The 23,391-nt window shown below is 35.4% G+C and overlaps 1 protein-coding gene across 6 annotated transcripts in view; it reads left to right on the top strand.

The window, feature by feature from the left end:
• The window catches only part of LOC136856968 (sodium/hydrogen exchanger 3), an 822,567-nt gene that overhangs the window by 749,973 nt on the left and 49,203 nt on the right, over window positions 1–23,391 (top strand). For 3 of the 6 annotated variants that reach the window (XM_067135270.2, XM_067135271.2, XM_067135269.2), the window contains exons 13-14: window positions 2,490–2,597; window positions 21,828–21,998. In XM_067135270.2, the coding sequence (XP_066991371.2) occupies window positions 2,490–2,597; window positions 21,828–21,998 (279 nt within the window). The remainder of the gene's footprint in view (window positions 1–2,489; window positions 2,598–21,827; window positions 21,999–23,391) is intronic. The other 3 variants (XM_067135273.2, XM_067135274.2, XM_067135272.2) reach the window with 1 other exon arrangement.

Genomic DNA, 23,391 nt, shown 5'->3' with positions numbered 1-23,391 from the left:
AGGGGAGGCGAACTTGCACTCCTAATACACTTTGTTTAAGACCTACTTGGCCTTAGGCCGTTAGTGCAAGGGCTAATCCCATACTACAGAGGTGACTTAAGAAATTTGAGGGGAGGCGAACTTGCACTCCTAATACACTTTGTTTAAGACCTACTTGGCCTTAGGCCGTTAGTGCAAGGGCTAATCCCATACTACAGAGGTGACTTAAGAAAATAACAATTTACATTACATTACGGAAGAATTGGTTGAGAAAATAAGTTCACCTCAAGACAATGTGAGTGGGAGCTCGAGAGGGTTAGCACTCTCTATCCCAGTATGTAGCTTTACAAGAGAATAGATGAAAAGAGAAGTTACATTTTAGGAAAAGGTTACATAGTGGAACGCTTAGAACCCGCCCCGAAAGTTAAACTGCTGAGCTAGCAAAGAAAGAATTCATTAATCGGCCATTACCTTGTTGCTGACCGCTGCCGAGGAAAGAGGCGCTTCCCGCCTCCTGCTATGTACTTAATACACTGAAAGATGGAACAGAAGTGGCCGAGAGACCCAAAAATCAGCAGTTTAAATACTCTCGCGGAAGTTTCTAGGCGTTAGGGGAATGAAAACACCCTCCCACAAACACTTTATTGGGTAGGACACAGCAACATATTCAAGTTGGGGGAAGATACATCTGATTGGATAGAAATTAATTTAAGAAATTCGGGATTGGTTAGGTTCAACACAAGGGGAAAGAAGGGGTGAATATTGCCAACTTAAACAATGACTGAAAGAAATTTAACAAAGAACAAACTCTTGAAATTAAATTTTCTCCAAAAAACAGTTCTTTCACTTCGCACTAGAGTGCACCGTTGTTGATCTTCAGTAGTGTCCTCTAGAAGAGAAAGTTCACACTTCTAACTACAAGTGAAACAAAAACACAGTTCAAAAACTCAAACTTTTCCACGTGGTGACATCTTCTGAGAAAGTAGAAAATTAATACCGTCAATAAAGTTCAGACTTCCTCCAGCAGAGGAGTTTCAATTGGCGCACATTTTAAATTAACGGCGTGGAGGTGTACCGCCTGGTACAATCACCACCACAACCACCACCACTAATGTCCATTTACTGCTGATATTTTGTGTTGTTTTCTCTTTCTCCTGAAATGGAGACAAACTTGATTGACAGTATACACCGTGTTGCTTTTAATCTAAGAAAATGTCCGCCTCCGTAGCGTAACGGTTAGTGTTATTAGCTGCAGTCTTCAGGGGCCCAGGTTCGATTCCTGGTACCAGTACTGCCAGAAATTTAAGAATGGCAGGAGGGCTGGTATGTGGTTGAAATGGTACATGCAGCTCACCTCCATTGGGGCTGTGCCTGAAAAGAGCTGCACTACTTCAGGATGACGACACGAATTTACTTACTATCTAAGAAACTGAAACTAAATAATCATACATTTTTAACATTATATACAATAATACCTTGCATAAAGCATTTATTTAAATTTGTCTTTAGATTGTTAAATGGAGATATTATACTGTTATAACCTTCAAAGCCTGGTGTACTTGAAGGTCCCATTATGCTGTCCATTAAGCTATGGTATGCATAATTAGATATATGCCTATTTATTGTAAATGTTTGACTATTTCTGGTACGGTACATTTATGAGGGACAAGAAAATACATTTTTTTCAAGTGGCTCTTGAGTTATTGATTTTTCTGATAGACATTGAAACTTCATTGATTGTTCCTTAGCATTGTATAGGACAGTATTTGTCAAACTCTTCTGATCTATACAAATATGAACTTTTTTCTGTTTTACTTATCCAAGATGGTGTATAACAGTATAATGAGGAAGATTCCACACAGGCATACAATATTCCAGCACTGGTCTCACAACTGTGTCTGTAGTCTTACTCAAATGGGAAGCATTTGGCCTCAAGAGGCTACTCAGAATTGTCTAATCAAGCAGCTGCTATGTTGTCATGTTATCCCACCCTCTTGTGCTCTATGCTCCATGGAAAATGTTGCTTCATTAAATATTTCTTGCGCCAAGCCAAAATATTTTTCTTCATTACCAATGTTATAGACATTTCTTTCAATAAAGTACTTTAAAGTTGAAATACTGTATTTGACCTTCCTTTTTTTTTTGTGTGTGTGTGTATTTCCAGAAACTATATAGATTATAGTGTGAACTGAACTAGCAGATGGAAACAATATTTGAGAAACATAATTGGGATTCAGCTTTAAAAAATAGAAAATGTCCGATAATCACTAACAAGACTTGAAAGTTTAAATACTGCATTTAGCAAATATTTTGGCATATGACATTAATAAGGGATGGTGCTAAACTAGAGGCAGACATATGAAATAGAAGGCAGAAAGCCAAATAAACATACAATTTATTATTACTCCTCTGTTCCATTAACACCAACTCGGACACTAGTGTAATGCAATTCCTTTCGTTTTGTATCTAGGTTGTAATGCACAATACTGGTAATTGTTCTTGTTTTATAGATTACTTGAGTGAAGTCTTGCAGGAAGCTGAGAATGATGGAGATGTTCCAAAATCTGCAAGCAAGGAGGACTGGGATAGTGCTATTACATTTACTGCCAAATCCTCACGTGAGTAGCCTTGTTTTAACTCAGACTTGTCCATAGGATTACCATGTTGTTATTCAAAATCACAATATTTCTCATGAGATCATTGTCTGTAAAAATGTTCTCTTTCTTCTTAGTGTCATTATTTGACACATATGCAGAGATATCAGATGAAGAATGAAATTTTTTTTAAACAGAAATACTGATTATTAATTTTAAGATTTTTCTTATTTTGGTTCCTGGATCTTTTGGTGTAATTTATTGCTGACCAAGAAAGTTTAACATTTTAAGTTTTCTGTAAAATCCTTCGACATGATAAACTTAGTTTTCTTCTATAAAGTAGCAGTGGAATTCTGAATATAGGTGTGATAAGGATGAAATTAGGTTTGATTATGCTATTTGAACAATAATCAATTTCTAATAGAAGAAGTAAACTTTACAAATCTTCTGAATGCTATATCCTTTAACAGAGGTTAACTTATATAGCATTTTGATCAGAATTCAAATGTACATTTCTTCATAATATTATAGAATATCAACCAATTGAATATTACATATTTGAAATAATGAAGTTCATTTCTTTAAAGTGTAAAGTTTGCTTTCCTTTGCAAAGCATTAGTATATGAAACAAACAAACAAACAAACAAACAAACAGACAAACAAACAAACAAACAAACAAACAAACAAACAAACAAACAAACATTATTAACTTTCACTCACTAATTCATTAACAGATGCTCATGGAACAACCAATTTGACATTCCTGTGTCTTTAAAGAAAGAAAGATGGGAAGAAAGAAGCATAGCTACCGGTACCTTTTCAGATGATGCAGGAAAACTAGTTGTTCTAAACAGCTGATAAAATTTTAATAAAGATAACAATATCTAAATTCATATTTGATTTTTTTTCGGCAAACTCAACCAGCCCCATGGTGTATGGGGAGTGTGTTTCTTACCCCAAAAGCCTGGAGTTTTTTCTTTGAGTGTCCTGGGCTTTTAACCCTAGAATACTAACCCTATTTCACCACACATTATTACTAACCCTTCGTAAATTTGACTATTCCAATTTATAATTGTTATATTTTCTACGTAACAGCTTATGTTTGGTAAGATTTTGGTTATTTAGGGTTCCTATAGTGTCGTGAACTTAACATGAATCAAAATATGTAGATATGAAATAATTTTATGTGAATATTTATTAAATATAGAAAACTTGACACACAAAAAATATTAAATGAACATGTTTTATAAGAAATTAATTTTATAACACAACATATTCAAATAAATCCGTAAAATTATGAATGTGGGTTATTTATATTGCAAAGAAACCAAAACTACCAAGAAAATAAATAAAATAAGTATAAATGTAAAAAAGGCATGAAGACACATTATACTTACAATTATTACAAGAATGAGCAAAGATATCAACAATCGCACATGCCACAGTTAATAACTGCTCGAAAAAATCAGCTACACAAAATGACGGCAGGCACGCATGCGCGGAAGGCAATAAACTATACCGTTCTGCTACCTACCGCCGTAAAATTTACGAAAGGTTAGTGTTTTAGGGTTAATCCTGGACGTACAACTGGAATGGAATTGACTCAGCCTCATGAGTCAACTGATCTGATCCAGACAGAAAGCCAAATAATGTGGCTTAGGAAGTTCTCACGTTAACCACCTGACACTGGTAGATAACATGCAGATATCGGAATGCCATGGGTCAGCACTGCAACGTCCTCAACCATGTTGTCTGTATTTCATTATTCGAGTCTACTGCCTCTCATATCAACACCTTCTCAGTCAGTCTCGCAAGGCTGAGTGAACGTCGTTCCAATCCTCAATCCAGGATTAAAATCTATGGTCAAACTGGATATCAAATCTGGATAGCGAGTTTGGTTTTAGTCCTCATTCTCTCCAATTTGAAGTTAAATTTAACTTGTGAAGGAGAGGAAACTACACCATAGTAATTTGAAAAATCTTACCATTTGTTGATTATCCATTGAATAAGAACTGGAGAATGTAGAGTCACTAAATCAGTTATTTTTTATTATTAACAGCACTCTTCTACGTTTACTGGTAGCCTAAAAAGACAAACTGTTTGACGAAGCTTATGACACATTTGGATGCCTTTGTGTAATTTTTCAAGTGGACTAACAAAGAAGAGGGGTTTAGAATTTTTCTAATCAGATTTTTGTGAGATTAGCGGATCTCAGATCAAAGTAATATACTCCTTGACATTTACTTGATATAATGAGTAAACATTCTATGTGATGGCCACTTGTGGTTCCCAAGGTTGGATTCAAACTACTAACCTCCTTCCTGTAAAGTACATACTTTCCCAACTAACAATTCATCTATAGTGACAAGTTCGTTCATAGACTGATAACCTTGATGGTAAGTCTAAAGAACCTCATTATAAGTTTGTTGGTAGAGCTTCTCAAAATTGGTGGAATAGTTCTTGAATATTTATTATTTAGTGATGGTAACCTTGTTTTTTAAATAGGTCATATATGTAAAGGTAGGATCATCAATAGGAACATATGACAATGAAGACAATGAAGACAACGACGACGACTCTCTGTGGATCAGTGGTAGAGTGTTGGCCTCAGGATCCCAAGATAGCTGGTTCAAACGTGACACAGGTAGACGATTTTTGAAGGGCAAAGAAAATCCATTCGACACTCCATGTCGTACGATGTTGGCATGTAAAAGAACTCTGGTGACACATTTGGTGTTTACCCGAGCTGAGGTCATACAATTATTACTACTACTACTACTACTACTACTACTACTACTACTACTACTACTACTACTACTACATTGTAAGAGGATACATAGAAAAGAGTACAAGGACAAACATGGGAACTTAAAAGGACGAGGATAATCTCCACATCTTCATACATTGAAATCTTCAAATAGATAGGGGCTCTCTTCATCAACTCCTATTCTTCATTTCTTCTTGGCCCCCCGACAAACTTATTCTGGTTGCCAGCTTCATCTGGGCAGCAGACACCAATACCCAGCGAGAGCCATATTGACAGATCTTCAGTATAGAATGTATGGGACAAGAGAAAAGCTGAATAAACACAAGAAAAGGGAAGAGACAAGAAATAAATACATCTGGGTTCCTTTTCTCCTTTTGTCTCTTCCCTTTTGCCGAGTTTCTTTCCTCCGAACCTACACTTCTTACAACAATATGTGATTTATAAAGATGTACGCTCAAAGAGTGTTGAAGTCTGCCCTCCTGATGAAACTTTAAAACAGAAACAAGCTTGTAGGGAGCAGAGAAGAAATGCAAATAGAAGAATTGAAATTGATGATGGGAGAGTATGTACTGTACTTAAAGACGGTGTATGAAAATGTGGAGTGTGTCCCTGTCTTTTTATGTTTTCATGATTGTCCTATTTTCTTTTTCTGTCATTTACTTTTCCAAAGCTGACCTTTCAATACCTGACTTGACTTTTTACGTCTTTGTTCCTTTTCATTACGATACTTTAACAAAATCAAACTTTACTTCAACTTTTAAACAGTAAATAATTTGACCGTTAAAGCTCCTGGTCTTCCTCAGCAACTCCCGGGATGGCAAAATCTGACGTTGTGTGTTCGTTATCAACATTACCATTAGAAAGATAGTAATGCTGCATGATGTGGTTAAAGAATGCATGGAACTTCAATCTGTTCATTGAGAATGTTGATGCTTGGAAATATAGAGAAAGTGTGTGTGTTCTCTTTTCATTCTGTTTTATAGTATCAAGAATGTGTCCTTGGAGCAGATATGGAGAATTTCCATGTGTGTTGATGTCTGCATGTTCAGTGTTCTTTCTTTGTCTAATGACTGGTAAATGCAGATCTCTGTTTTGTTTGAGTGTCTGATATGTTCTATGTATGGTACTGTGTGTTAAAATTTTAACCAGGTTGTCATAAGTAGAAATTTAGTAATACATGGCACACTAACATATGTTAGGTCAAGTCATAAGCAGAGATACTGGAACATGAAATGGAACACATAATAGGTGGCAGGTCAGTGTGGCAAGAGGACTCAATAGAAAGGGGAGTCAAGAACGAACAAAAAAACATTCCCAGTTACGGTAGTATTAATATTAGTATTATTTTATTTCCGCAATAATCATAACGGATGGCAATATAAAAGGGACTAGTCCCACATACATAACAGTTCTACAGCACTACACTCTCCTAAATTACATAAGATCTTATAATCTAATATCACAGATAATCACAATACTGTACTGGTATTAATTTTTGCATTATTTTTAATTTTACACAAATTTACAGATAATCAATTTATTACACCACATCCACTCTGTTCAAATATTCTACCTCTCATCCACACATGCATGCATACATGACTTATGACTTGATTTTTACTTTTTTGTTGTTTTTAATTACTTAAACAAAAACTAGCTTCACTTCAACTTTTAAATCGTAAACTTTAAATAGTAAGTAGTGACCTATTACAACAACATAATCATATAGCTTATTTACATATTTAAAAACTTCTTCCAGACAGTCTGTCTAAAATCTTCAGGGTGTTGGAGCTTTATTTGGGATAGGAAACTATTCCAGAGTTGAGTAGAGCAATTGAGGTGATAAGTGCAATAACAACTAAAGTCTGAAAGCACTGTTTTGAGAAAATCACATCCAAAGTTTTGAAACACTCTAAATATCATTTTTCATTTATGGACATTTTATGGAAATTTTAGTAACTAACTAACACTAGGTCAAGTCATAAACAGAGATACTGGAACATGAAATGAAACACATAATAGGTGGCAGGTTTGTGTGGCAAGAGGGCTCAATAGAAAGATGACTCAAGAACAAACAGTTACGGTTGTATTAGTATTACTTTATTTCCACAATATTCATAGCAGATGGCAATATAATTTAATGACAGTCCTTAACAATATTTCCATTTCACTGTGAATTTAAATTTCTCTAGTTCTTAAATATTTTGATTTAAATGTGAGTTTACTTAAGTCGTTATTGCGTAGACTGACAATCAGCACCTTAAATTAGCATTTATGGGCAGTAGATTTGTGCCGGCCCCGTGGTGTAGGGGTAGCGTGCCTGCCTCTTACCTGGAGGCCCCGGGTTTGATTCCCGGCCAGGTCAGGGACTTTTACCTAGACCTGAGGCTGGTTCGAGGTCCACTCAGCCTACATGATTAGAATTGAGGAGCTATCTGACGGTGAGATAGCGGCCCCGGTCTAGAAAGCCAAGAATAACGGCCGAGAGGATTCGTTGTGCTGACCACATGACACTTCGTAATCTGCAGGCCTTCAGGCTGAGCAGCGGTCGCTTGGTAGGCCAAGGCCCTTCAAGGGCTGTGTAGTGCCATGGACTTTGGTTTGTTTTGGGCAGTAGATTTGTTCAAAACAATTTAATACGGTAAAACAGCTGCCCGGTACTGATTAATAAGTATATTTTTATAGTTACATTATAATATATATAGTATATGCAGAATTTACAAAAAAAAGTAAACTAGGCCTATTTGTTTAATAAAGCACTTTTGAAAGAAATTTCAATCAGAGAATAATGATTAAATGATTTCTTATACAATGGTATTCCCTTGATAAGGTAGACTAAGTAAAATGTATTCATTTAATAATAATAATAATAATAATAATAATAATAATAATAATAATAATAATAATAATAATAATAATAATAATAATAATAATAATAATAATAATAATAATAATAATAATAATAATAATAATAATAATAATAATAATAATAATAATAATAATAATAATAATAATAATAATAATAATAATAATAATAATAATAATAATAATAATAATAATAATAATAATAATAATAATAATAATAATAATAATAATAATAATAATAATAATAATAATAATAATAATAATAATAATAATAATAATAATAATAATAATAATAATAATAATAATAATAATAATAATAATAATAATAATAATAATAATAATAATAATAATAATAATAATAATAATAATAATAATAATAATAATAATAATAATAATAATAATAATAATAATAATAATAATAATAATAATAATAATAATAATAATAATAATAATAATAATAATAATAATAATAATAATAATAATAATAATAATAATAATAATAATAATAATAATAATAATAATAATACAGGGAACATTCATTCTTTCCTCAGTCTCACTGATTTCACTTTGCAGTTCACTTTCCTCCACAACAGTCTCTTTCTCTAATATTTGCTTAAGTGTATCTGCATTCTCTGGTTTTAAAAACGTGAGTAAAAACGTCATTTTTCTTTGATGACTTCAAGCCAGGCTGAGGCAGTTTTTTGAAATTCAGCTGTTCTTTCAGCGGCAAATCACACTGTAAGGAAAAATGAAATGGTTGCAAGACAGCATTATAGTTAGCTGATACCGCAAGTGACCCTGAAGTTTCAAATGTAAGCACCATATATTTCTGAATACAGAATTTAGTGCCGTTTGAATTAGGAACTTTGAAAAAAAGAGGTTCTAATGCTGAGCACCAGTCTTCTATATGATGAGCTGCCATCACAACCTCAAAAGGAGAAGGATTATTTTGTGCTGTCTTCAATATTGACAGATAAGCTTCAGTAGGCTCAATATTTTCTACTCTTTTGAGTACGTTATCATAAAGCCCAAAATTCCTGCCACATTGGCAATAAGAGTGATCACAGGATGAAAATGAGTGTGTTATTCTAATCTTTCTTGTCTACGACAACCAGGAACAAAATCTGAGCATTGTGGAATTCTTGTTCTGGTCCCCTGCTGCATCCGTAAAAAGAATAATCTTCTTCACATTCTTATAAGTTTCAAGTTCCTTTGAGATGAAGTCATGTAAAAAACTACACACTGAATTCACATTTTTCCTGGCATCACATTCTAAAAACAAATAAAATGTACTTCCAGAGTCATTATGACAGTCCACATTAAAAATATTAAACCACAATAACCTTTTATAAAATTGGGAGGTAATATTAATCTTAGGCAGAGGAAGGTTCTGCCCATGATCATACTCTAATATTAGGGTGTCATCTGCTTCTCTATGACCTTTCACTTTTTTGTTTTACGTCGCACCAACACAGATAGGTCTTATGGCGACGATGGGACAGGAAAGTCCTAGGAATGGGAAGGAAGCGGCCATGGCCTTAATTAAGGTACAGCCCCAGCATTTGCCTGACGTGAACATGGAAAACCATCTTCAGGGCTGCCGACAGTGGGATTCGAACCTACTATCTCCCAAATGCGAGCTCACAGCTGCGCGCCCCTAACCGCACGGCCAACTCGCCCGGTCATCACTTTAGCAAAGTATTCTTGTTTCAGTGACTGATACTTTTCTACCATTTTCATGTGAAGTTTATACATTATTTTACAAGGATCATTATGATTAACATCCAATAATCTTGTGGATTCAATGCAGAAATTGCAGACATCAACTCTTGGTTGCCTAAAACAGTATGGGCTATTTTTTCTAAAATACCTGTAATATGTAGAGTATTATATTGCAAGAGTTCTTCTAGCAGATTCAAAATAATACTGCTGAAATATAGAAAAAAGCTTCTTCACATTCAAGTCCGGATTTTCAAAATATTTCCGCTTGGTATGTCCTTGGCAATAGTGAGACTCCTTGCTTGGAAATGTAGACCAGTGTTCCTTGATCCTTTTCCAGATGTCATGGGACAGTTTGTTCAGATGTGTTGAATGTTTTCCCCTATTCTCTTTTATTACGAGATTCCCTGTAAAACCAAAGATGAAAACAGGCATCAAACAACTTACGTGTTACCGGTACTTGGAATTAAAAAGATGAGATACAAACCTTAGGACTGTTCCATGGATTTTTAATTTAATATTAAAAATAATATTATAAGAACATTCCAGAAATATCAAAAAATAAAATTATAATTGTCATGATAATAATATTCGCTTTATGTCCCACTAACGGTTTTTATGGTTTTCGGAGACGCCAAGGTGTCAGAATTTAGCCCCACAGGAGTTCTTTTTAGGTGCCAGTAAATCTACTGACACGAGGCTGACGTATCTGAGCACCTTCAAATACCACAGGACTGAGCCAGGATAGAACCTGCCAAGTTGGGGTCAGAAGGCCAGCGCCTCAACTGTCTGAGCCACTCAGCCCAGCAATAATATTATAGAAACATTCCTACAATATTATTTAATAATAAATAACATTTCATACTGATAGAAAATTGACGTTGTCTTACCTGAAGCATGAGCACGCAACACAGTCTTCATTCGGGATTCAGTGACTTGAAGACTTTTCAAGAAGAACTCTTTACAGACCTCTTTCTTTCGCCATTTTGCAGGTGGTATGTCCATGAATATCCTCTGGTCTTGTAAATAGGATGTGGCTTTTTTGAGACCACTTCCTTTTTATCAATATGGCCACAAAGATAATTGTCCTGCACTACCTTATCACCCAGTTCCCAAAACAAATTAAACATTTCTTCCTGTCTTTCTCAGGGGGAAAATGTGTGGCAGTTTCTCTTGAAACATTTTCCAGTATACAGTAACTGAATATTTTCTTGGAACCATTCTTGCCACTAGTACTCACATAGCTGTCGCCACGATTCCTCTTTGCTTTGTTCTGCACGTGTTTCCAAGAGTCTCGGTGGAGTAATCTCTTCTTTCCTTTATTCTGCATTGTTCCTTCATTTAACTTCTCATCTGCCTCCTGAGCACACATCTGTACAAAATAAAACTACCAAAACCACACACAACAGTCACACGACAACACTCACTGATTCCCGGGTGTGTGTGATACCGCCAGGTCAAAGCACCTAAGTCGGCCCAGCTGTTCGCCAGAAGAACGACTAGCTACATAGCTGTATATAATGCAAGCTCCTGCCATCTAGCATTGACATAATGAAATAATATTTGGAGGATAGGTGAAGAACATATTGAGGATTATAAAAATGCATTCGCTGGAAAAACGACTTAAGTCAACTTAAGTAGTTATTGCACCCATCACCTCAATTATAAAGCTCTGAGAGGTATGCAGTTGAGCATGCAAAAGGGAAAACAAGGATCATTCTTTCCAAGTCTTGACAGGCAGAATGAAAGGAGAGTGAAAGTCGTTGCAAGGGAGGGAGTTTGACAGCACCAGTGAAGGACTTTTGAAGGAAACAGAGGTCTAGTTCTCTTGTAACAGTTGATAACAGAGGAATGGAATAACTAAAGGAGAATCTTCTGCTAATAATCAATCGTTCCACTGGATTCTAAATACATTCCAGTTTTTTAATGTTTTCACCAGACATAAGATGCCAGGTTTGGCCTGTGATAGTATAGGTCTTATGAGATAAAGGTATGCTACTTTTAAAGCATTTGACCTCCACCATTGCAGGTATCTTTCTGTTTTTACTGGAAACCAAGAGTTCTGCTCACCTTACTTCTAACCTCTTCCATCTGCACATTCCATTTGATGTCTGATGTGATTCCAACTCCTAATATTGTCAGAGAATTCAGAATGCAGGCCACTGTAATTCAAGTTGTAGTTATCATCTGCGGAGTCATGAGACCTTGTTACCCTGGTAATTTTACCGTTCTGTTTGAAAATGAAAACCTACAACCTGTTTTCCAGGTATTGACTGGGTCAGGGATGTAATGAACGAGTCATATATAGGCTATTAGTACGATGGGGTCACCACTCCCAAAGTGATTTAGTAATGACTGATAGATCCTATGAAATGAGAATGGAGAGTGTTGCTGGAATGAAAGATGACAGGGAAAACCGGAGTACCCGGAGAAAAACCTGTCCCGCCTTTGTTTTGTCCAGCACAAATCTCACATGGAATGACCGGGATTTGAACCACGGTATCCAGTGGTAAGAGGCCGATGCGCTGCTGTCTGAGGCATGGAAGCTCTTACTGTTCTGTTTATTAATGTTATTTGTTTTACATCACACCGACACAGAAAGTTCTTACAGTGACGGCGATATAGGACAGGGCTAGGACTGCAAAGAAAGTGACCACCACATCTTAATTAAGGTACAGATTGGTGTGAAAATGGGAAGCCACAGAAAATCATCTTCAGGACTGCCTGCAGTGGGGTTCAAACCCACTGTACCCTGAATGCAAGCTCACAGCTATGTGACCCAAACCTCATGGGTAGCTCACTCGGTCTGTATATTTAATTACGTTTTGTTAACTGAATGCCATTTCAAGTTACTACAAGTCTTCTGAAGTGCTTGTGTCAGTATGACTCTTAATAGGCCTGTACATTAAAGTGTCGTCTGCATGGATGGAGTTACACTACCTGGAAGGTCAAGTGTGTATACAGTGAAGAGTAAAGGTCCAATAACACTACCATGGATTACATCCGAAGTTACCACTACCCTTGGTGATCTTGCATAATTTTGCAATATACTGTATGCTGAACTCATCCTTCTAGAAATGACCTCAGGTTCCCACACTGAACTCTAATGCTGTCATTTCTTTGTTTTAACAAAAGTCATTCATGAGTAACTTATTAAAAGATTCGCTGCAGTCTGGGAAGACTCAATCAACTTCTACATCTTCAGACTACATCCATTTCTTCATAGCCATCAATGAGCTCATATATGTCTATGTTTCCCACCTTCATCAGGAGGGTGGGCAACAACTATCTTTGTGGGATCATCTTGATAGTTCTTCAACCATGATGTGGGAAGAGTAGGATAAGAAGAAAGCTGGATAAATGCAAGAAAAGGGAAGAGACATAAGATTAAGGTGAATATACTATAAGTGGTAAAGAAGTAACACAAGACAAATACAGAAGTAGAAAAGTTTCCCAACAGGCTGATAAAACTCATAAAAAAAGAATAAACCAACATCAAATCAAGTTGTGCAGAATATAATGAAAAAAATTAGCATATTTTCAGGCATGGATTCTTCATATGTAAAGAAGATAAAAAAGTTCTCAATATGGTTCAGTAATGGTACAGTTCATCTGCATTTGCTTACACATGGTATTATGCATTACAAAATATATGTAAAACATGTCACTCCTTTTTTTTTATGGCAAAGAAGGGTTCTGGAGTGCTCACTGATCCTAGTTGCAAGCAAGCAAGCATGCAAGCAAGCAAGCAAGCATCCTTGAATCTATGCTGATATAATCCTTTTGTCTTCTCTATGTACGATGAATCCATACCTGAAGTTTTGTCCAAGTTTTTTTTTAAAATTTTGTTACATCCTGTGTACAGAGATAGGTACATAAAAATGAACATGTAATAAGAGGAAGCAATTTATCATGAGAGAAGTCACCTATGAGAAGATGGCAGTGCATGAAAATGTGGAAGTAGTCCTTGTCCTCTCTTTCTGTCGCTCCCTATTCGCACATTGACCTGTCGTATTTATCCTACTATGTATTCCTTTTTATGTTCCTATTTCCCTATATATGACTTAATTTGACACTTTTTTGTTTCTTTCCCATTAATTAATATACTTTCTATACTGACATATTTATATGCACATGCAAAGGATAGCATTCCAAAATATTGAGAAATTGAGAAGACAGATCACTTTGCAATATATATATATATTTACAACTTGCTTTACGTTGCACCAACACACAGATAGGTCTTATGGCGATGATGGGATAGGAAAGGGCTAGGAGTAGGAAGGAATCGGCCATGGCCTTAATTAAGGTACAGCCGCAGCATTTGCCTGGTGTGAAAATAGGAAACCACAGAAAACCATCTTCAGGGCTGTCGACAGTGGGGCTCAAACCCACTATCTCCCGGATGCAAGCTCACAGCTGCGCGCTCCTAACCGCACGGCCTACTCGCCCGATGGGACAATGATAAAGAAGATAGTAACTCACTCACTAACTTACCCGGTACAAAATATTAAACGTAGAAACAATTTTTGCTATTGATATTACATTGCATGTACTCAACCGCAAAAGAAATAATGCAAACATGATATTTATAAACTATGTCCCAAATTCTACTTTCTGCAAACCAGTCAAGTTCAAAACAGTACAAAAACCACTGAGAGCACTTACGCAGAACACAGATCTGCAGATGCTAACTGCTTGCTAGACACAGAACATGACATGTAGATGTTAACATAAGCATGGAGATTATCTACATTAGCTCTAAAAGACACACTCTTAACATTTAAAAACATACAGAAACATACATTCCTAATGAATGGACTCAATTACAGTACTATGCATTACACAATCACATCATATTTAAAACAACTTTCTAATCACAATATTGGAAATAAATATAAGGTATCAAGTGTTTTTGTCCAGGAAATCAGATGCTGAGGATGACCAGACCTACACAGTAGAAAATGCTTTGAGGTAATTTATTTACTGTTTAAAGAGTGTGGTGAAATTGTTCATATTTTGAATAACAGTGAAATGACCTGTCTAATGCAATGCTGCTAATAAGTAGGAACTTCTTTAAATGGTGGAGGCTTGTCCTGCTGAATACCATCTATGGATGTGTATGTTTCACAGAACTCAAAACTCTTGAACTACAATGAGTTATGAGGTGGTTTTTTTTTTTTTTTTGTTTTTTTTTTTCACCAGAATCTTCTAAATCTTTTAAATAATTCAGAAAAACACCTTGCTTGCTTAAAAAAATCAGTAGAATGATTTCATTTTTGGTATAATATGTACCACTACTCTGTGTGCATAGATGATCATCATTATTAAAATATGGCTACCATACTTAGTTACCAAAGGAATTGTTGTCCTTGCCTATTCATTCAAAGCAAGCAGAAGCCAGTCATAAACCTGTCAGTACTGTATATTGGCTGGGTTTGTAAGGCCTATGTGCATCTTTTTCCTTGTTTTTCTCAGAGATGGAAATAGTTAGGTCCTTGTGGTTTCTGCTTCCAGTCTAAACATGTTAGAGTAACATGACAGTCTTGTGACAAAGTTTTGCTTTTGCTTGTGATCTGTGGAATATTTTAGTGCTCTGTGGGCCTGTCAGACCCACCCCGTGCAGTCATGTAAGTCATATTATTCTGTGTTATATTTTCAAGCTGCAATCATAAATAGCATTTTATGTTAGTTCTTATAGTGAATCTGGGGTCAAGGAAGATGATCATAAAAATATTGGGAATAAAAGAGGTTGCTGTGCGTAATGCAAAGACACAAAGATCTGCTACTCATGCTGCCAGTGCAAAAAATACCTCTATTTGGAGCACGCTGTATTCTTGAGCATTGTCCTTGAATATGACATATCAATGTTTTGTTGGAATGAACCAAAAGTTAGGATTAGATTGTCCAATTTTCAAACATTCTGAGTATAAACATTTTGAGTTTTGTGTTAATTAAAATATTAATGTGTAAAATTTCAGTGCTAACAAAAATTGCGTTGTAAAGTGGTATCATTTAATAATTTAATCTCAAAATTTGTTGTTTTTGTGATGATGATGATAATAATATGATGATCATGCTGCATTCATAACAGAATAAGATTAATGAGAATAAAGTACGGTACCATAATTTTAAATAATTATTAAGAATGTATTTCAGAATGGGTCTCTGAGACCCAACCCATGCACTCATATAACATATCATGACCTGTTCACTGGCAGGTTATTGATAAGAATAAGATAGGTTATTTAACATACGCACATTTAACACGAAACAAATCTACAACATCAAGTTTTCATTACACAGTAAAATAAGGGGCTATTTTCTCCAGGGGCTATTTTCTCAGTCTCTCTTCCACAGTCAGTGTTATACTATCGCAGTGCTTTAGTTAAGCAGAACAATGTAGTGATGTAACGAGTCCAATATTTCAACTCATGAGGTTTCACTGACTGACGTACTGGCTCATCAATGTCCAGCCAAACCTGCTGTAGCATGAAACAAAGAAATTTGGACATCTTACTTCTCTTATACTGTAAGTATGAGATAAGGAAAGGTTTTTGGATATGGCATTCAGATCCTAAAAGAGAAAAGAGGAGAAGTTAATTTACCCTCCTTTTAATGAATACCCATATTTTACTAATTGTTTAAGTTAGAGAGGTAAAATTCAGCATGTAAGTTAAATTGCAGTAAAAATAATCAAACCAACATATGTTCGAGGATTTTTGAAAATTCCACCCTTATAGATATTCATATCTTTGAGCTGGAAATGTGAATTTGGCATATAAACTTACCATTAAAAAGAAACAAGTACATGTTTGAAGGTTTTTCAAAATTCAACTGTAATAGGGATGAAAAGTGCACAAGTTGTTTTCGTAAAGTTGCCCACCTCTCAAAAGTCATTTAAATTGGAGATGTGACATTACGTATATAAACTCATCGCTAAAAGTTTATGAAACACGTGTTTGAGAATATTTTGAAATTCAGCCCTAATAGGGTTGAAAATGGGGTAATTTGTTTCATCAAAGGTATATATATTTTACACGAGTTGTTAAATTTGGAGGTAAGAAATTTGGCATTTGGACTCCTTATATATATTGATATTATAAAGAGAGAATGCTTGTTTATCTGTTTGTATATTCAGGCTAAAACTGGGAAGCACCTGACAGATTTTGGAAATTCTTTCGCCATTAGAAAGCTTATTTCTTCTAGATTATTCTAGGCTTTTTATAATTATGTTGGACTATCAGGGGATCAGGTAGATTGTTTTTAAAGTGGAGCAAGTCAGAAAAATAGTGCATCTGGGATCATCTTCTTCACCTATTCAGAAACTTGTGTTATAACTAATGTAAGTTTGCATAAAAAGTGTGTGAATACTATAAATAATGCTTTTGACATTGGAAATGAACATTTACAATTATACTTCAGTGTTCAAGTCCATTTAACCTTGCATGATTTTTCATGTGATATTTTCTGCATTTGATGTCTTGTTGCATTGAGAGTCACAGACTTATTACTTGCATGTCAAACAACATGATAACTTTCTAACTGTTGTTTAAGAACATTTGTGGAATTTCATCAGTCACTGCTTTCAGAAATATTAACTGTATGATTTTATGCTTAATGAAAGAATATGTTAAATTTGTTATGCTTCACTCTTTCTTTTGTAATTTTATTACATTCACTTCTTCTTTCTGATGACACCTGGTGCTATCAGAGTGTTCCTAAACATGTGGGAAGTAATCAGATGGTGGGTAATACACCCCAAAACAATATAAAAAGTCCCTATGAACATGCACCCTATGGTCGATCATTTATGAGCTAGGCCTGTTTTAGTTATCAGCTGGAATGGGGGGATAGTTTGTATTTAGGTTTAAGTTTGGAGTCAGGCTGCCATTACAGACATTGCAGTTATTTGCCAGCATGTTGAACAAGATTGCCTTCAAACATGTGCAATGCTTGGAGTTCACGAACATGTCCGACAGTCAATGTTGCAACGTGTTCAAGCGTGCATTCAGATGCATTGTGGACATTTTGGAGGACTTCTTTTATTAGAATACAGTATACCTGCAGGTACACCAATGTGGTAACAGCTACTCGATGTGGGATGTGTCAGGTAACACTATTACCTGTTGTGAAATTCATCAATTGTTGTTTGTAAATGATCAACCATAGGGCATAAGTTCATAGCGACTTGTTGTGTTCTTTTACGGTGTGCTATCCACCTTCTAGTTACTTCCCACCCTTTAGAGATGGGATTAGATTTCATACACTCACTCTTTCAACAGAAATAGGCTTCGTCACTTAATTCAGATATAAAGTACAAATGGGCAGGTAGAGGTGAAAGAACCAACTTACTGGTAGTTTTCTGTTTACAAGATATCAAACAGTTCTTCATTTGTGAACTTTAGCAGGAACAACATATTTGTACTTTAGAGAAAAGAGGTGAACCTTCATTCAGAATAAATGGGGATAATTGTTATGGGCATAATAATGGTTGTTCAGATAGGGCTCTCCGTCTCCATGTATGATGTGCTCTCCTTGTATGACTGTTATAATCCATTAGTATATTGAGGATGTGGTAGGCCTACTCAGAGATAACTCTGAAAGTTACTCCATTTGTTTTTGTCATTATTCTTCTTTTTCTCTTTATTATTATTATTATTATTATTATTATTATTATTATTATTATTATTATTATTATTATTATTATTATTATTATTATTATTATTATTATTATTATTATTATTATTATCATAATGTCTTAGCCGTATGCTTTCCATCCAGACAGCCAAGGTTTGAATCCTACTGGATCCTTTGGAACGTTCATCTGAACAGTCACAGGGCATTAGGTAGACATCTGGCCTTCCATCCCCAGCCAAAACATAAAATGAGCCAGGATAGTTTCAGCAACCCCAAAAGTACTCAGGATCGAAATGAAGAATTTATTTCCTTTTTTTAATGTTACTGTTTCAGTTTAAGGGGACTGAGACAGCAGAGTCAAAACTTTATGTGCTGACTGTGAGAATTCTGTCTGCTCACTCATGTAAATGTAGTATCTATTCTAGTGTTTGTGATAGTTATCAATTGGGTCTAAACTGAAGCATCTGTAAACATAATGAGAAAAGTGTCACCTCAACACATTAATGTGGAGTTGCCATAGGAAACAATATAATATCATTTTGAGGATGGATAGTAAAAGGACCTGAACCTACCTATCTTTCACATCCAGGCCTCCACAGGTTGCACTTTGATGGGCTGAACTAACATGGTTCATAAATCTTTATGAAAAGGTGCTCATGGCTTAGGGAAGGAGTTACACTGTTTTGAGATTTAGAGAGAGAAGTTTATCTTTGATAATATCCACCAGCAATAAAGCTGCAAATGCTTAAAGTCAAACGGATACTTCTTACATCTCTCCCCAAAGGGTTTGGCCATTGAAATGAGAGAAATGTAATGGTTCCTAAACACTTGGAACAGAAATTCTACAAATGAAATATTGTTGCTTGAATAAAAAATTGCTTGGTTTCTGAGGTTTGCTGTATGTAGAGAGTAAGGTTTGTATATGGAACTATTTACTATTTCCAGTAAGTTCCCATTTAGTTCCCATTGAAAAAATGGTTATTATTTATCATATGGCTTTTAGTGCCATAATGTCCCGAGGACATATTTGACTCATTTGGTGCAGGTCTTTCTATTTGACACTCATGGATGACCTCCACATCTGGATGAGAGATGATGAGGTAGGGAGAGGGTGAAACCTGGTGTCAGCACATAGCCTACTCCTCTCAAATAACACCAAGGGGTCTGCTCAAGTTTTAATATTCCCGTCTGCTGGATGAATTATTATCAGCAGCATCATATGCCCTCACTCCATATGAACACTGCAGAGAGGTTTGGAATTGAATCCAGTCTTTAGGCACGTAATCTGGTGATTACAAATTGGGTACCACTACATCTCGTACCCTGCCGACCAACATTCTCTCTCTTGTTCTCCCCAACCTGATTGTTGGAGGGTAGCATGACTGTCCTCGTCCAACGACCTTCTGTCCTGAGCCACCTGCTTGATTAGTTGATATGGACATCACCCTTTAATGCCATCAAGAAACCCTGCTCTTGTTCATCCTCTTCTAGTCTTTCCTTCCAGTTTCCCTTCAAGCAGTGTGGTGCACCATGATGAATGCCGGAGTAAATGACCTATCCAACTACATCTTCTTTTCATGATCATTTTCTCTAGACCGATGGTTTCTTCAGCTCTCTTGAGAACTTCTTCATTTGTTAGCCTGTGAGTCCAGGGAATTCGTAACATTCAACGCCAGCACCACATTTCAAATGTATCTATTTTCTTATCAGCCTTTAATAGAGTCCAGGTTTCAGAGCCATAGGTCACAATGCTCCAAATGAAGCTCTTAATGAAATGCTTTCTTACTGGTAGGGATATTGCCTTGGAGGTCAACAGGCTTCTTTTTTTTATTGAAAGCTTCTTTAGCCTGGGCTATTCGAGAACGGACGTCCTTTTCACACCTCCCATCAGATGTAATGATGCTTCCCAAATAACTAAACTGATTTACTTGAGTCAGTTTTTCTCTTTCCAACCAAACATTAACATTCTGTTTACCATCTGGAGTCCATTTCATTATCTTGGTTTGTTTTGTTAACATTCATGTTACATTTTAGTATTAGTAGATCATTCAATTTCTTTAGTGAGGTCTCTATCTCTTTCTCAGTTTCAGCTATGAGGGCAATATCGTCTGCAAAACGTATTGTTTGGTATAGTTGGCCATTTATTTTTATTCCATGGGTGGAGGTGGCTGAAAACTCTTTCATTGCTTCTTCTAAATACACACAACATTGTGATGGTGAAAATTTTTTCCACCAATGGAACTCGATCTTTTAGATTTTAATCTTGAAAGTGTTTTACTTAATGGAACTCGAACCAGCTAACCTATAGACTTGATGCCTTATCAATCATGGCCACTAAGTAGACTACCAGTACTGAAAAATGATAACTTCTACATATAAACCTAAATCTCTTAATACATGTAAACCCTAGAAATAGCTGTGTTCTCCTTCCTTTCAGTTAATCCTTTTAATTATATCTGTAGCTGTTCTAGGACCATAAATAAGGACAGGTCATATAAACAATTAGGACAAATCTCCTTAAAGAAAGTTCTGAAGCTGTTTCTTCCTCCTTTCTCTCACCATGATTAGAAATGTTTACAATTAATTTAAAGTTGTTGTTTTTAAGTGTGATTCATAATCTTGTCATCAATATAAAAGATCATAGAGATGGATGTCATGAGGGCAGAATGCCCTCAAGTGGTTGTTAAAACTTTGCTTTTTTGGTTCTTATTTCTTTCCACCCTGTTGCTTAATTTTACCTGTATATTAGTTTTTAGTGGCTGATTTTGTTGCTCAGTGTATTTCCTTTCTAGATTTGTTTATTGAAAAAAAATATGAACAAAGATAATACTGTTAAATTATTTTTTATTTTAGTTGCAGCTTGCAGTGGTTTTGGTTTTTGAAAGAACAGCTAGGTTGTTGCAGTAAATAGCTTGAGTCTCTGCACCTGAGGGCAAACTTCCTGCATGACATACATGGTGGTGTTGTCTTAAATCTTATGCTAGTGTATCTGGTATCTTTGAAATAATCACAACATTGAAATATAGATGATTTTGCTACAATTAAAATTCCCTCTTCACTAAGGTGTGACTTGCTTGTAATATTTGTTGATAATGAATGTGTGGTTGCTATGTATTTCACACTTTCTTACTTACACTTTTAACTCTATTTCTAGCTCTTGTTGTGCCTGTTAAAAACTGTGTACTTTTGGTGTTGTTCATTTTTTTTAGTTTTTGCTTGTTTCCTTTTTTTTTCCTGTGTGTGTGTGTCTTAACTGGAAGTAGCTGGTGCAACAACGCCCGAGAGCAGCGTCTTGACTCAAATAAGCAGCTTGCCAGGCTCCAACCCTCGGAAAGCTCGTCTGATCAAGCAGTATTCCAAACCCACCATTGATTATGATGATGCGCCAACGGTGGCCGAAGTTTCGTTACCGTGGCGACGTGGTAACAATGGGGGTACGTTAAGATATTTCCTTCCGTCAAGTTAATAGTAGCATCATTACCCCACTTCATTTATATGTATAAATCATTTTTGTTCTTAAGGAAAAATGTAGATCTTATTTTACAACAGAACAGGTAGAGAGGCTTTCTTTTGTAGGATTCTCACAAAGCCATATTTCATCACTGTAAATGCAGTGAAAGTATTTAATAAATGTATATAGTACATATCGCTTCAAGCAAATGCTTCAAAATAAACATTTCGATTTAAGACTTTTCTGAAAGGAGGGGCTTGACAGGAATCCCCACAGCCCTTATGATGATGATGATGATGATGATGATGATGAAGTTGTCATAGCATCCAAGAGTCTGAGAGTTCTCATTTACAATCATTTTTATATAATCAGTGTGTTCTTCAGAAGAGTATTATTCATTTTCTATTTATAATCTATATACCAGGCAAATACACCAGTTATTAAAGATTCTTATACTGTTTGTATACTAGTCCCATAAAGATTTCCACATCATATCAATAAATTGAACAGGAAATCAAAACAGTGGGAGCTGTAGGCTTGGTTGGGTGTGTAAATATGAGAATAATAAATCCGTTATGTAAGGCACCTTTAAGAAGTATTGAGTTGGAATAATAGTTAAGGCCAATAAACTTTGAATTATTCTTATTTTATTAATGATAAAGCATAACAGAAAATTAATAGATCTTAGGGAATTTTTAATAGGTTCCTGCTATGAATGCTTATGTGTTTATAAGCAAAGAAGAGGAAGGTAACTCAAATGGATAGAGCACCCATAATGATATTAAAGAGATCAAAGGTTAATATCACAGCTGTCCCACTCCAATTTTTCTGTTATTTTCATATTCAGGTAAAACTACAAAATAATTTAAACATGATAATGCATAGTAGTTCTTGAACTTGTGAGTATGTATAACTATTATTTTTATTTTTTCTCACAAATCCTGAATTTTTATCACAGTGGGGAAGTTAAGGGCTGCCCCTTGGAAAACTGTGCTATGATATTGTCAAAAAATAACAACACAGCTTGTATTTTTAAACAAAACGTTGCCTGAAATACAGCTTAGACAACAGTGTTCATTCATAGCTTGATTGCAATGAATTTTTATACTTACGTGGATGGGGCATTCCATGTCAAATCAACACAGGTGACAACCCAACATATACAGAATTTAATGAAAATTGCCTGAATTGAATATAATGGTAAAATGGGAAATATTAGTTCAGTATCACTAGTATATCATGAGTGGTAGCAGTTTGAATCTTGAAACTGTTCATAGAAATGTGTTTTACCCTCCATTCATAAGCCTATATAACTTTTCAGCCAGAACAGTTAAGAGGAATGTTTATCGTCTTGATTTAAAGGAGATAAGGCAAAC

The sequence above is a fragment of the Anabrus simplex genome, chromosome 1, assembly GCF_040414725.1.
Source record: "Anabrus simplex isolate iqAnaSimp1 chromosome 1, ASM4041472v1, whole genome shotgun sequence".
In the NCBI taxonomy this organism is placed as follows: Eukaryota; Metazoa; Arthropoda; class Insecta; order Orthoptera; family Tettigoniidae; genus Anabrus; species Anabrus simplex.
The sequence above is the reverse complement of the archived record's forward strand: the minus strand, read 5'-3'. Positions and strand labels throughout refer to the sequence as shown.